This window comes from Culex quinquefasciatus, chromosome 3, assembly GCF_015732765.1.
Source record: "Culex quinquefasciatus strain JHB chromosome 3, VPISU_Cqui_1.0_pri_paternal, whole genome shotgun sequence".
Lineage (NCBI taxonomy): Eukaryota > Metazoa > Arthropoda > Insecta > Diptera > Culicidae > Culex > Culex quinquefasciatus.
This window is the reverse complement of record NC_051863.1, coordinates 26,199,174-26,213,224: the sequence shown is the minus strand read 5'-3', so window position 1 is coordinate 26,213,224 and position 14,051 is coordinate 26,199,174. Positions and strand designations below refer to the sequence as shown.

At 34.2% G+C, this 14,051-nt stretch overlaps 1 protein-coding gene across 1 annotated transcript in view; it reads right to left on the bottom strand.

The window, feature by feature from the left end:
* Positions 1–3,128: 3,128 nt before the first annotated feature.
* The window catches only part of LOC6039438 (venom carboxylesterase-6), a 55,405-nt gene continuing 44,482 nt past the window's right edge, over positions 3,129–14,051 (bottom strand). Inside the window, exons 4-6 of the mRNA XM_038263465.1 lie at positions 13,219–13,406; positions 3,627–3,792; positions 3,129–3,549 (exon numbers count right to left, since the gene is read on the bottom strand). Of these exons, the coding sequence (XP_038119393.1) occupies positions 3,188–3,549; positions 3,627–3,792; positions 13,219–13,406 (716 nt within the window). The 3' untranslated portion in view covers positions 3,129–3,187. The remainder of the gene's footprint in view (positions 3,550–3,626; positions 3,793–13,218; positions 13,407–14,051) is intronic.

The following is a 14,051-nucleotide window of genomic DNA, read 5'->3' as shown; positions in this document are numbered from 1 at the left end:
GAAAAGGCTATTTAAGACATTAAAAATCTAAATCAATGGTGGATGTATTTCACATAAATTTTAAAAATAAATTTAAACTTAAAACAACAACAAAGTAGGGGAAATATACTCATTTTAATCACACTAAGCCGTTCGACCAATTCTCATCACTTTTGCCGTTTTCCGCTATTAAATCAAGATTTTCAGATGTATCAACAATGAAGAGTTGCTTGCTCACTTTTATTTGAGCTATTTATTGCTTTGAAACAGTCAAAAACACTTTATTTAAGCTGTAATTCATGATCAAAGTGCTGATAGGCCGATAATAGAAATAGGCTGAGAAAGGGTATAGTTCCCCTAAAAATAATGATATGAAAATAGAGCCTAATTTGAACCGTAATATTTTGGTTTTAATTAAGCTCTATTTTTATATCATTATTTTTGATTTGTTGTTGTTTTAAGTTAGATGTTCCTCTTGTTAATAAACATTAATAAAAATCTTACAATTGATAAAATTTTTAATGGTTTTTATTGGCCAGCGTAAAGTTATAATTCTGTTTTGTTTTTGTTTTTTGGTGGAATATTTAATTGTTAAAATAAACAAGGGTTTCCAGCAAGGCCTCAGACAGGCAAGTAACTAATAATTACTTTGATTTTAAGCTGGTAATTAGGTAATTCATTAATTACTTAGTAATTCATGGTAATTCGAGTAATTTAAAGTAATTATTTGGTAATAAAAGTAATTTTTTATACTGCACTTCTTCAACAAAACTTTTTGATTTTTTTTATAAAATCTATTATAATAGTATTTCTTTTAAATTTCAAATAAGAGTGTGTGACACTCTTACAAAGATTGAAAAAGACTTGTTCTGTATGTAGAAGGTCTTATTTACCATAGTTCTCTCTTAAAACTTTCCTAAAGTTTATTTTCAACATGTTGTTTTGCTAAGCTGATTAACAACAAAAGGCAACGCCATGATATATTACCCAGTGAAAAATGTGTTATGTATCCAAAATCAATTTATTTTTATTGAATAATTGTAAAAATTGTGAGTTTTTTTTATAAAGAACCTATTGTCTCTCATATGTTTATAGGGCCTAATAAAAAAAGTCGAGAAATATGATTTTCGCAAGAACTACATTAGAGTTATTTTTCTATGTTTTTTCTTCTAATAGACCGTCAAAATTATTTGAAATTTATGTGGATCAAATATTTAAAAACAAAATTGACTTAATTATCGTTGATAAAAGCAAAATTTTCAAGTGATAGCCATTTAAAAATTAATTAAAATAAAAATAAGTTTTTTTTAAATATATATTTTTCATCTAACTACAGCAGTTGACAGTGCTGTAATATCTCTTTTTTAAGAGCTCAACTATTTTCAAATATTTCTGAGACAAATGTTTCATTCACAAACTCAGTGTTATTAGAATTGACAAATTACACACTATCCATATATTTGGTAATGGATTTTTTTATTTACTTGAGAAAAAAAAAACAAACTAAATAATGTCAAACCAATGATCGAAAACATTTAAAAATTTAACGTTATTTGATGAATTTCACAGCCGCTGCAAATATTTTTCAAAGTTTATGTTTGGCTCGAAAATCAGGGGGCCTTTTTTTAAATAATTTCAATATTTCAATAAAATTCGACTTGCCAAGTTTCAGCACCCTCTAGTGGGAGAAAATTTTCAATGTGTAAACAAGAAACTATTGCGAAATATTCTGCTATTTTCAATTATAAATTATACAAAAAATTCACAATATTCAGATTGGAACAAAACAAAGAAATAAAAAAGCATAATTTAAGACTTTGAACAAAACAATACTGTCTGTCATTTGCTTGATATTGTATGTTTTTTATTTTATTTCATAAAGTTTTATTTTTGAAAGAGCTATCGAATGAGCTGTTTATAAATATTTAAGTTTAGAACCGTAGAAATAAATACTTAAATTTATTTAATATTAAATTAAATATTGTTTTATCATAGTGAAAAGTAATAAAGTAATTAATGTAGTCAAATAATTTGGACCAGTAATTTGGCAGACTGGCAAGTAATAAACGCTTCTGGAAACCCTTGAAAATAAATTCATTAAGTTATTTGAATGATTAATTCCTTCGATTTTTTTTTTTTTTTTGGGTATGGGAAAATTTTTATATTAGCTCTATTTTCAGTTATCGAACAACCTAAATATCGAATAAAATTCATTCGTTGTTTGTTCTAAAAGAAAAAGGAAAAAAAACTTTTAAACGTTTGGAAAACATGAAAAAACATATTCCAAGAAATTCAGTTTTAAGTTATTCCAAATTTTAACACATTGTAGAATTTGTCTCTTTAAACATTTCGCATTTCATAAACTTAAACACATAGAATTTTATCAAGCTGAATTTTTCGTTAAAAACAGTAAAATTATTTAAAAAAAAAATTAAAAATAAATCTATTTAAAATTTCCAATATAAAAAGTAAATAACCATTTTTTAAACTGATTCCGACAGTTCTTAGAAAGAATAGTAGTAGTTATCATGTTTCAAGCGTTATAGAATTTAAAAAAAAATGAATACGATTTTAAATGCAGTTATTATTAAGTGTTAAGCTTTCGTTTTTTTTAATTTTAAATGCTTATTGTTTATTTTTCTACTCTGAATGAAAATAACGAGTGCTTCCATTTGTGAAATATTCTTTTGTTGTATTGTTTATGTTGTTAAGGAAATTTTCAACAGTTTTTTTTAATTTATTAAGATTTTTTTTCGATGATTGAAAATAGTCAATTGTCAAAAAATAATTCTTTACATAAGAAATGCCTATATTATTTGAGGTTCTGGAAAAGTCTGGAATTTGAAATTTGTATTCGAGGGGTCACCCTGGAACGATGTTTTTGATCGAAAAAATTACAGATTTTAGCAAGTCGAGAACATTACTGGAAAATAGAATCGTACCTATTAAAATTACCGCTCCAACATTTTTTGCGGGGTTGGTAGTTGAAATGTTAAAAAAAACCAATTACAAAAAATATCGTGCAACCTAATTTGGGATAAAGTTTAGCTTCAGTTTAACCTCATGCAAACACATGATTTTTTTTTGTGTGTGCTGTATTATGTTATCATGAGATGAGGTGATATAGGGAAACATACAAAAAGCACTTGTTTGTTCATCACGCAAGTATTCCTCTTTATTGCTCACTTCCTAAAACCCAGTCCATCCCCTACAACTCATCCTTAGCCACTTCATTCACCATCGACCCCGCCGGATGGTGCGCTTTCAACTTCCTCCAAAACTCGGCCCGTTCCTCCATGAAACCCTGCTCGACCGCGAACAGCGGCTCCCGGTCGGGGTTCAAACTGCCAATCCGCAGGTACGTCAGCGGGAACCGGTCCGTCGGTGGCCACTGGGGCACCTTTCCCCCGTTGGATCCAGCCGGCGTCGGATGACCCGTCCGGGCAAAGTCAACCCACAGCTTGGTGATGGCACGGCGAACCTCAAGCTCTTCGGGGGTCGGCACGGCCGTTACAAACAGATCCTTCGCGATTGGGAACAAAAACTGCAACTCCTCCGCGTGGCAAACCCCTGCAAGAAGAGAAAATGTTTGGTCTTCATTCCGTGGCTTCCTCGCAAATTGGCTGACCAGTAGGGGGACCACTTACCGTAGTAGTTCTCCTTGCCACCCTCGAAAATCTCGGTGAAGCTGGCCGCCGTGCGCTGGGCAAACAGGTACACAAACGTGGGACCGACCGGAGTTTTCCGTTCACCCTCCAGCCGGATGCGCAAATATTCGTCCATTCCGGCGAGGAACCAAGCGTCCGAGTAAAGCTGCCAAAAAAAAAAGAAAATTTTAGTCGACACAGACCAAATGAAAAAAGGGGGGGGGGGCAAACATTTAATTAAATCTCTTCGCCTCAGACCTAAAGGGGGGCGTGCACCGGTGCTGGAGGTCAACGTGAAACAAAATTGGTGACTTTTTCTTTTTTTTCTTTTGTGGGAACAAATTTTGGACTTTTCATTTCACCACCGGTTGGTTACTTTGCAAAGACAAAAATGACTCCATTGGAACAGAATGTGGACGACATTAATGAAATTTTATCTGATTTCGGGGAGTCTTACTAAATAGAAGATATGAATATTGGCTTAGTCAATTCAATCTTGGGTTGCGAAGGGCTGTGAGTAGAACAAAAAAACAGTTAATAGATATCAAAAAAGAAAATGTAGTATTTGGCCCATCTTCTAGCTCGTATGCATATGAACTGTTGGAATTCGTCAAATAAATTAAACAAAATGAACCATGCATCCCCTATAGGGTGGCTCGAGATGGTAAATTTTTAGAACAAGGTTTTTTGATTGCCTATAGGCCCTTGAGCAACTCCCCAATATTTGGAAGCGATGTATCTTTGTGATGGTTTGATAAATCAATTCTAAATACAAATTACAAACATTAACAAACGAAATAAAAGGGTTAAAGGGTTGTCTTATGGCCCAAAAAGGCACAAAAAAAACCTTGTTCTGGTTTGATTAGATCATTTTTAAAATGTTCCATATTACGACGAGATAGTCTAGTCCCCAGCAAAATTTAGATACTAGAAACTAAATTTCGATGGAAAAGCACTTTGGTCCCAAGACCTTCAAATCAGCAAAAAGAGATTTGATTCATTTGATTTTCAAGTATATTCAACTGTGTATTTTAAGATGTCTTCGTGCTTGCATTGAAAACCCAACTAATTAACTTTCTTTTGATGGCAATTAGGAGCCGACCACGCATGACGTCCCGTTAAACTGCATTTGCGAAATTGGTTTTGTGGCGGCTGATATTTTGATATTTTAACAACCTTGATAGTCAATATTGAAAATCTGAGAAATTTATTCATCTGTTTGATAACAATATAAAAAATCTTAATTTTAAAATCACGATTAACATTTTAAAAATGCCACACAGTTTTCAAGCCTTTTTGGAATGTTAGTGGTGATTTGAAAAAAGGTCGAAAAACAATGTTGAAGATAAGAAATTAGCCAGAAATGTTCAAGATATTTGATCTGCATTATCAAGGATAAACAAGGACGGGCAAAGATAGACACTATTTAAAAAAAAATAAAAAAGACATTTTTACCAAAAACAATCTCAAAATGGTTATAACTCAACAACAGTGTACTGTATTGAAATTTATCTGAAGCACTCTTAGATTAAAAATTTAATTTTTCATCCAAAAATGATTTTGGTTTTTTTATCCTGAATATTCTTGGACGTAAATAAAAACGTCTATCATGCTCTGTTTTTCAGGAATTAACCATTTACACCAAATTTATCAGAAAGTACATTCTCAAGATAGGGAAGCTCCTTGTTTAACTCGTTGAGTTTCAAATTTTTCAATATTCAAAAACAAAATATTGATCAAATGCAATATGAGAAAAGAATTAAAATAATGATTTGTTTCAAATCAGGGCTGAACCCTTCTACTGTTAATCAAACTGTTTGAAAGCCTTAAAAACTGGTTAAAATTTACAACAAATTCGTTTTTCATTTTTGCGTTTTCATGGTGAGAAATTCGCCATTTCCAGATTATTTTAACCGTGTAGATAAAACGTTATATCGGCCTATTTTAATTATTGCAGGGGCGACACGGAGAAAAAAGAGTTCCCGAAATCGTGAACATGCGTTCATAACAATCGGAACCAGGAACAAAGTGTTCAAATCGAACACGAATTGAAAAGCCATACTCAAGGTTCAAGTGATAGCGCCCTATTAATTTCAAAAAAATCCTCTACTTTTTCAAACTATATTGAAATCTAAAGACAATAGAAAAATGTAAAAGGCTTAGTAGATAAAAGTTTTGTTTGTTTTAGAGCAGTTCTCTACGAAATCAGTTTTTTTTTATTTTAATTATTGTATTTTTAATCCAGCTGAAACTTTTTTGGTGCCTTCGGTATGCCCAAAGAAGCCATTTTGCAACATTGGTTTGTCCATATAATTTTCCATACAAATTTGGCAACTGTCCATACAAAAATGTTACATGAAAATTCAAAAATCTGTGCCTTTTGAAGGAATTTTTTGATCGATTTGGTGTCTTCGGCAATGTTGTAGATATGGATAAGGACTACACTGAAAAAAAAAATACACGGTGAAAAAAATTTGGGTGATTTTAAATTTCACTTATGTCACTACAACTAGATTTGCGAAAAAACACTATTTTCATTTTTTTTTATTTTCTGATATTTTTTAGGGGGCCAAATTTTCAGAAATTTCCAGAATGGGCAATACATCTTTGACCGAGTTATGAATTTTTTAATCAAAACTGATTTTTTTTTTCAAAAAATCGAAATATTGGTTGCAAAAGTTTATCAATTTCATTTTGCCTTCCTCACTGAGGTAAGGCTATAATCCTGCTCTAAAAATGAACTTCGTATAAAAACGTCGTAGACCCACCTTCATGTATACATATCGACTCAGAATCGAAAACTGAACAAATGTCTGTGTGTATGTGTGTGTGTATGTGTGTGTGTATGTATGTATGTGACCAACAAACTAGCTCATGTTTCTCGGCACTGGCTGAACCGATTTGACCCGAACTTGTTGCATTCGACTTGGTTTAGGGTCCCATAGATCGAGTTTTATACAGATTGAAGTTTTGATAAGTAGTTCAAAAGTTATGTATAAAAATGTGTTTTCACATATATTTGGATCTCACTTAACTGTATGTAAACTATGTCCGGGTCCATCATCCGACCCATCGTTGGTTAGGTTATCAAAAGACCTTTCCAACGAGTCCAAAACATTGAAGATCTGGCAACCCTGTCTCGAGATATGGCCACTTAAGTGATATTGATGTACTTTTTTGAAGCCGGATCTCACTTAAATGTATGTGTACTATGTCCGGATCGACCATCTGACCCATTGTTGGTTAGGTTATCAAAAGAACTTTCCAACGAGCCCAAAACATTGAAGATCTGGCAACCCTGTCTCGAGATATGGCCACTTAAGTGATATTGATGTACTTTTTTGAAGCCGGATCTCACTTAAATGTATGTGTACTATGTCCGGATCCACCATCTGACCCATTGTTGGTTAGGTTATCAAAAGACCTTTCCAACGAGTGCAAAACATTGAAGATCTGGCAACCCTGTCTCGAGATATGGCCACTTAAGTGATATTGATGCACTTTTTTGAAGCCGGATCTCACTTAAATGTATGTGTACTATGTCCGGATCGACCATCCGACCCATTGTTGGTTAGGTTATCAAAAGAACTTTCCAACGAGCCCAAAACATTGAAGATCTGGCAACCCTGTCTCGAGATATGGCCACTTAAGTGATATTGATGTACTTTTTTGAAGCCGGATCTCACTTAAATGTATGTAAACTATGTCCGGATCCATCATCTGACCCATCGTTGGTTAGGTTATCAAAAGACCTTTCCAATGAATCCAAAACATTGAAGATCTGGCAACCCTGTCTCGAGATATGGTCACTTAAGTGATATTGATATACTTTTATGAAGCCGGATCTCACTTAAATGTATGTAAACTATGTCCGGGTCCATCATCCGACCCATTGTTGGTAAGATTATCAAAAGACCTTTCCAACGAGTCTAAAACATTGAAGATCTGGCAACCCTGTCTCGAGATATGGTCCCTTAAGTGATATGATGTACTTTTTTGAAGCCGGATCTCACTTAAATGTATGTAAACTATGTCCGGATCCACCATCCGACCCATTGTTGGTTAGGTTATCAAAAGACCTTTCCAACGAGTGCAAAACATTGAAGATCTGGCAACCCTGTCTCGAGATATGGCCACTTAAGTGATATTGATGTACTTTTTTGAAGCCGGATCTCACTTAAATGTATGTGTACTATGTCCGGATCGACCATCCGACCCATTGTTGGTTAGGTTATCAAAAGAACTTTCCAACGAGCCCAAAACATTGAAGATCTGGCAACCCTGTCTCGAGATATGGTCCCTTAAGTGATATGATGTACTTTTTTGAAGCCGGATCTCACTTAAATGTATGTAAACTATGTCCGGATCCACCATCCGACCCATTGTTGGTTAGGTTATCAAAAGACCTTTCCAACGAGTGCAAAACATTGAAGATCTGGCAACCCTGTCTCGAGATATGGCCACTTAAGTGATATTGATGTACTTTTTTGAAGCCGGATCTCACTTAAATGTATGTGTACTATGTCCGGATCGACCATCCGACCCATTGTTGGTTAGGTTATCAAAAGACCTTTCCAACGAGTGCATAACATTGAAGATCTGGCAACCCTGTCTCGAGATATGGCCACTTAAGTGATATCGATGTGCTTTTTGGAAGCCGGATCTAAAAAATAGATGAAACTTGTGTACAGCCATTGTTGTGAGGAAGGCTCCAACCACATAGGTGGATTAAGTTAGTTTTTCGATGTAAAATCGAATGGCAACCAAAAAGCACTCTAGTGAAATTTTGTTACAGTGCACCGTTTTGCCTTCCTCACCTTACTGTACTGAGGAAAGGCTATAAAATCACTCGCAAAACGAAATTCTTAATTTGCCCTCCTACACCCACCTTCATGTATACATATCGACTCAGAATCAAATTTTGAGCAAATGTCTGTGTGTGTGGTGGGATGTTGATCAAAAAAATTTGCACTGAGTTATCTCGGCACTGGCTGACCCGATTTGGACCATTTTGGTCACATTTGATCCGTCTTGGGGTCTCATAAGTCGCTTTTGAAAATGATAAAGTTTAGTTAAGTACTTAAAAAGTTATGCTAAAAAAACGATTTAAACAAAAGTCCGGAAGATTGTAAAAAGAGTGGATTTTGTAAGAAACCTCGTCATGTTATACATTTTTAGAAAGGTATTCGTAAGACCTTTTCAACGAGTTTAAAAGATTAAAGATCTGACAACCCTATCAAAAGTTATAAGCTCTTAAGTGTTATTTATGAACTTTGTGGAGGCCGGGTCTCAGATATTACCTAGCATTACACTCTAAATGTGAGGAAGGCACCAACCACCTAATGGTGGATTAAGTAACGTTTTTATGTTAAAGCCATTTTTAGGTTACTTTTTTGAAAATAGTCGCACTTTAACAAAATATATATTTTTGAAAAGTTGAGAAAAATTCTATATTTTGCTTTTTTGAACTTTGTAGATACGACCCTAAGATTCTGAGATACTGCCATGAAAAGATTTAAAAACGGGAAAATTTATGTTTTCTGAGTCTCATCCTCAGCTTTTCAAAAATATAAAAAATATTAAACATGTGCAATAATTTGAAAAAAAAACTGCAACTATTTCCAAAAAAGTTACCTAAAATTAGCTCTAACTTGAAAACGGTGCACTTTATCAACATTTTACTAATGTGTTTTTTGATTGCAAATTCGATTTTACATCGAAAAATGAAATTGAAAAAAATCTAGGTCAAGGATTTTTTGCACGTTCTGAAAATTTCTGGAAAGATGGCATTTGATGTCCCCTAAAACATAGGGGAAAGTGGGGCAAGTGTAACAACCTAAGGAAACGCCCATTATTAACGTTAAAAAATCTGTCGGATTTTTTATAATCAGCTTATTCCAGGTCTTGACTGAGACTTTGATAGAACAAGTTTTTAAAAAATCCAGTTTTTTAATGTAAAAAAATGATTTATTTTTTTTTTTTTATTTTCCGCACGTTCTACTAGTGGGGCAAGAGGAACAATGCATGAAACAACATGTTAATTAGCTAGCAATTGAACTGTTGTCACTTAAATACAAGAGATTAGAATGTATTTGAAACATTTCTTTCATTTTTAGATTAAAAAATAATATTTTACTAAAAATTTGATCGATTTGCGAAAAAAATTGTAACTTAGATGATAAAAAGTAAATTTTCATGATATCACTATTCTTTGTATGGACAATTTTTTTTAACAATTGTTTATTAGTTTTAAAGTACTTCTATGTTTTTATTTCACAATAAAATATGTTGTTGCAGCAATTCGTAATTTTTTCCATTCTAAAAATCCATATGTTACACTTGCCCCACCTGAATAAGATTTTTTAAAAGCTCTCAACAAAAATAACCAAAAGTTAAATCATACTTTATAATAAGTGCAAGTAGGGGAGTGTGGGGTAATTTGGACACCCTAAGGAAATTGCTCTGTTACGGGCTGTATGGATATTTTAAAGGAATGTGGATGACAACAGAGGATAATAGAGACCATATTTGATGGAAAAATGTCATTCATTTCGATAAATTTTGATGAAAAACCCATTTTTATCACAAAAGTTAAAAGGTGTCCAAATTACCCCCACATTTTTGTGTGGGGGTAATATGAACACCCCTATGGGGTAATTTGGACATGCCTTGTGGGGTAATTTGGACATGCCTTGTGGGGTAATATGGACATACTTTGTGGGGTAATATGAACACCTTTTGTGGGGTAAATTGGACACATGTTGAAGAATAAGTTTAACATTTGATTTTTTGAGCATGTTTTTTATCCTTCAACCTGGTTTTGTAATTGCTTTATATTTTGAAGTGTTGCTCACAATATTTCATCAATGGTTTAAATAATGATTTTGTGATAGAACTATAATTCAATAGGAAGATAACAAATAGTTCAGTGTAGTATACATAATTTAATCATTAATACTGAAATGATTTAAACATTGATGCTGGATCAGGCACACTATACTTGTTTTTAGTGATTAAGGTATCATTTATGTTTATATAAATCAATCTTTATATAGAATTTATTAGCCTGAAAATATCATTTTTTTAATTTTTACATTCTGTAGCCCTTCAAATTTAAATATTATTGTAAACCAGCATAGAAATTAGAAGTTAATTAAAAGCAATCAACATTAGAATCTTGTTGAACGCCAAATGTAAAGTAATCAGATTTTCATCAATTCGAATATTGGAATAAATTTATCTAAATTAAAAAATAGGGGTTTTGTGAAAGTTCTCATTGCTCACATTCAGTTTTGATTGTTTTTATCTAAATCCCTTTAAATACTCATCCAACCATGAAAGTTACTTTTTGTTGCCTGACAGGTAGACTTTCAGGTATGTCCAAATTACCCCACAAGCCATGTCCAAATTACCCCCATAGCATATTCTATCATAATTTGCAATTTTTGATGATAAAAATGGATAAAATGCAAAATTTTTATGCGTACATATCTCAGGCATCGTCCAAGCAACCCCCTTAAACAAAAAATGTCCACTTTTTTGCCATATAACCCCTGCAAAACCTTATTTCCTAACCTTCAAATATTAGAATTTAAGGCAGTGCCAACCGGCCTTTGGAAACTTTTACACATTATACCAAAACTACTTAACCTATTCCAACTTTTTTGGTTTGTCCATACTCCTAGGCCATTACTAGTACTAGCCTTATCACTTAAATTGCCGTTTTCACTTTATATCCGAAGAAAACGTGATTTTTAAAGGGGTGTCCAAATTACCCCCACTGTCCATATTATCCCAAACTCCCCTAATTGGTAGGGACATTACTGATCTAGGAAAAAAAGGTGCAGGTGGTTATGTTACACATGACCAGTATGACAAAGAACATTGCAAGATGGTTGTTGAAATTTTCGATTACATTGTCTGGTGCAAATTTCCCAAGATTCACTATAATTCATAATTACCATAAATACCACTAGATTCATAATTACCATAAAGTTTGATACCCATATTGCCTCAACTCTTACGGTCCGACAAATGTCCCCCCATCGCAACATCCGCGGGGCCTCCGGCCACTCCGGATTGTGACCACTACTGCCGAAATGTCAAATTTCATATCCATGTCAAAAACCATAAAGTTTGATACCCATATTGCCTCAACTCTTACGGTCCGACAAATGTCCCCCCATCGCAACATCCGCGGGGCCTCCGGCCACTCCGGATTGTGACCACTACTGCCGAAATGTCAAATTTCATATCCATGTCAAAAACCATAAAGTTTGATACCCATATTGCCCCAACTCTTACGGTCCGGCAAATGTCCCCCCATTTTCCATACAAATTTGGCAGCTGTCCATACAAAAATGATGTATGAAAATTCAAAAATCTGTTTTTTTTTTGAAGGAATTTTTTGATCGATTTGGTGTCTTGAGCAAAGTTGTAGGTATGGATACAGGCTACACTGAAAAAAATGTAAAAAACACTGTAAAAAAAAATTATGATTTTTTTATTTAACTTTTTATCACTAAAACTTGATTTGCAAAAAAAAACACTATTTTTAATTTTTTTTTATTTTTTGATATGTTTTAGAGGACATAAAATGCCAACTTTTCAGAAATTTCCAGGTTGTGCAAAAAATCTTTGACCGAGTTATGAATTTTTTAATCAATACTGTTTTTTTTTCAAAAAATCGAAATATTGGTCGCAAAAAAATTTCAACTTTATTTTTCGATGTTAAATCAAATTTGCAATCAAAAAGTACTTCAGTGAAATTTTGATAAAGTGCACCGTTTTCAAGATAAATCCATTTTTAGGTAACTTTTTTGAAAATGTCGCAGTTTTTCATTTTTTTAAAAATAGTGCACATGTTTGCACACTTTTGGAAAAAATATTTTTGAAAAGCTGAGAAAATTCTCTATATTTTGCTTTTTCGGACTTTGTTGATATGACCTTTAGTTGCTGAGATATTGCAATGCAAAGGTTTAAAAACAGGAAAATTTATGTTTTCTAAGTCTCACCCAAACAACCCACCATTTTTTATTGTCGATATCTCAGCAAGTAATGGTCCGATTTTCAATGTTAATATATGAAACATTTGTGAAATTTTCCGATCTTTTCGAAAACAATATTTTCAAAATTTTCAAATCAAGACTAACATTTCAAAAGGGCCAATCATTCAATATTACGCCCTTTGATTCAACAAGTTTTTTCAATAACAATTTAGAATTTAGGCGATCATTTTTTCAGCCGACTGATTCTTGGGAAATTTTGAAGGATTGCTCTTTCTTCTACAAAAATGAGTCACGATTGTCATTACTTTACCAAGCTCATTTCCGAGTAATAAATGACAATTGAGCTTATATTATCTCTACAAAATCGAAAATTGCGACGGATGCACTGTCGTTGATTTTCCGAGCAAAGTAGCGATTTCATTTCCCAATTTAAATTGATTTTCCAACCATCTCCAGTCTCCATCGCAAAATTCATTTCGAACAAAGCTTCGCGAAATCAATTGATATTATTGTAATTTGTTTGAGTTCCCTGCAAAGTTCCCCCCCTTAACCAGCACCGCCCCCCCCCCCCCCACTTTACTTACGTTCGTTAGGTTCTGTTCCGTTTCCTTAATTAACTTTCGGCCGTTAAAGTAGAAGCTTCCGATCGCACCGGTAATGTCCTCGACGCGGGCCCGGTCCGGAAGGTGGTGGTCGTAGTACAGCGACACCGGCAGCGCCCGTTCCCAGTTTTCGTTCAGGCTGGCCCGCAGCTCCGGCAGGTTGATGAGGGCTGTTGTGGGAGGGGAGGGCAAGGTGGAAATTTAGTGAAATGCGAAAGTAATGAGTGCGAAAAAACGCTTGCTCATTTTTGCACGTTTACGCGTAATGGCGTGAAAATGGTTATGGGGGCCACTTGGCACCTCTCGGAATCAATTTATTTTTTGTTTTTGTTTAAAATAACTAGATTTTTTTTTGTTACAATTTATTCCATAAAAAAACGTTCCACTCAATGCGCAGATGAAGGTTAAAAAAATAAGCGAAAGGTCTGTAACTAATTGCTTGATAACGTCAAGTACACTCTGCCTAGTTAGTCTCCACAAAACGACTCATTTGAATTCTTTCCTCTGAAACAGTTGCCATTGCAGTGCCATGTGGTTTCTGCTGACCAATATCCTCTTCCCATGGCCAGTACTAGGTAAATTGGAAGCTTTAAATCTGAAGAGCAAACAGATATCAAGAGAGTTTTATCCCCACTTCAGCGGCCACTTTCAACTGCACCCAGTGTCAGTCCACCATCAGCTGGACGGATTGCGCCCAAAACTCGACGGTCCAGGATTGCACCGGTTCATTTAACGCCTGCTTCCGGGCAGAGCTAGTGATTCTCAATCCCGCCAACTCCACCACCATCCTCCAGCAGGGTTGCACCACGCGGCAG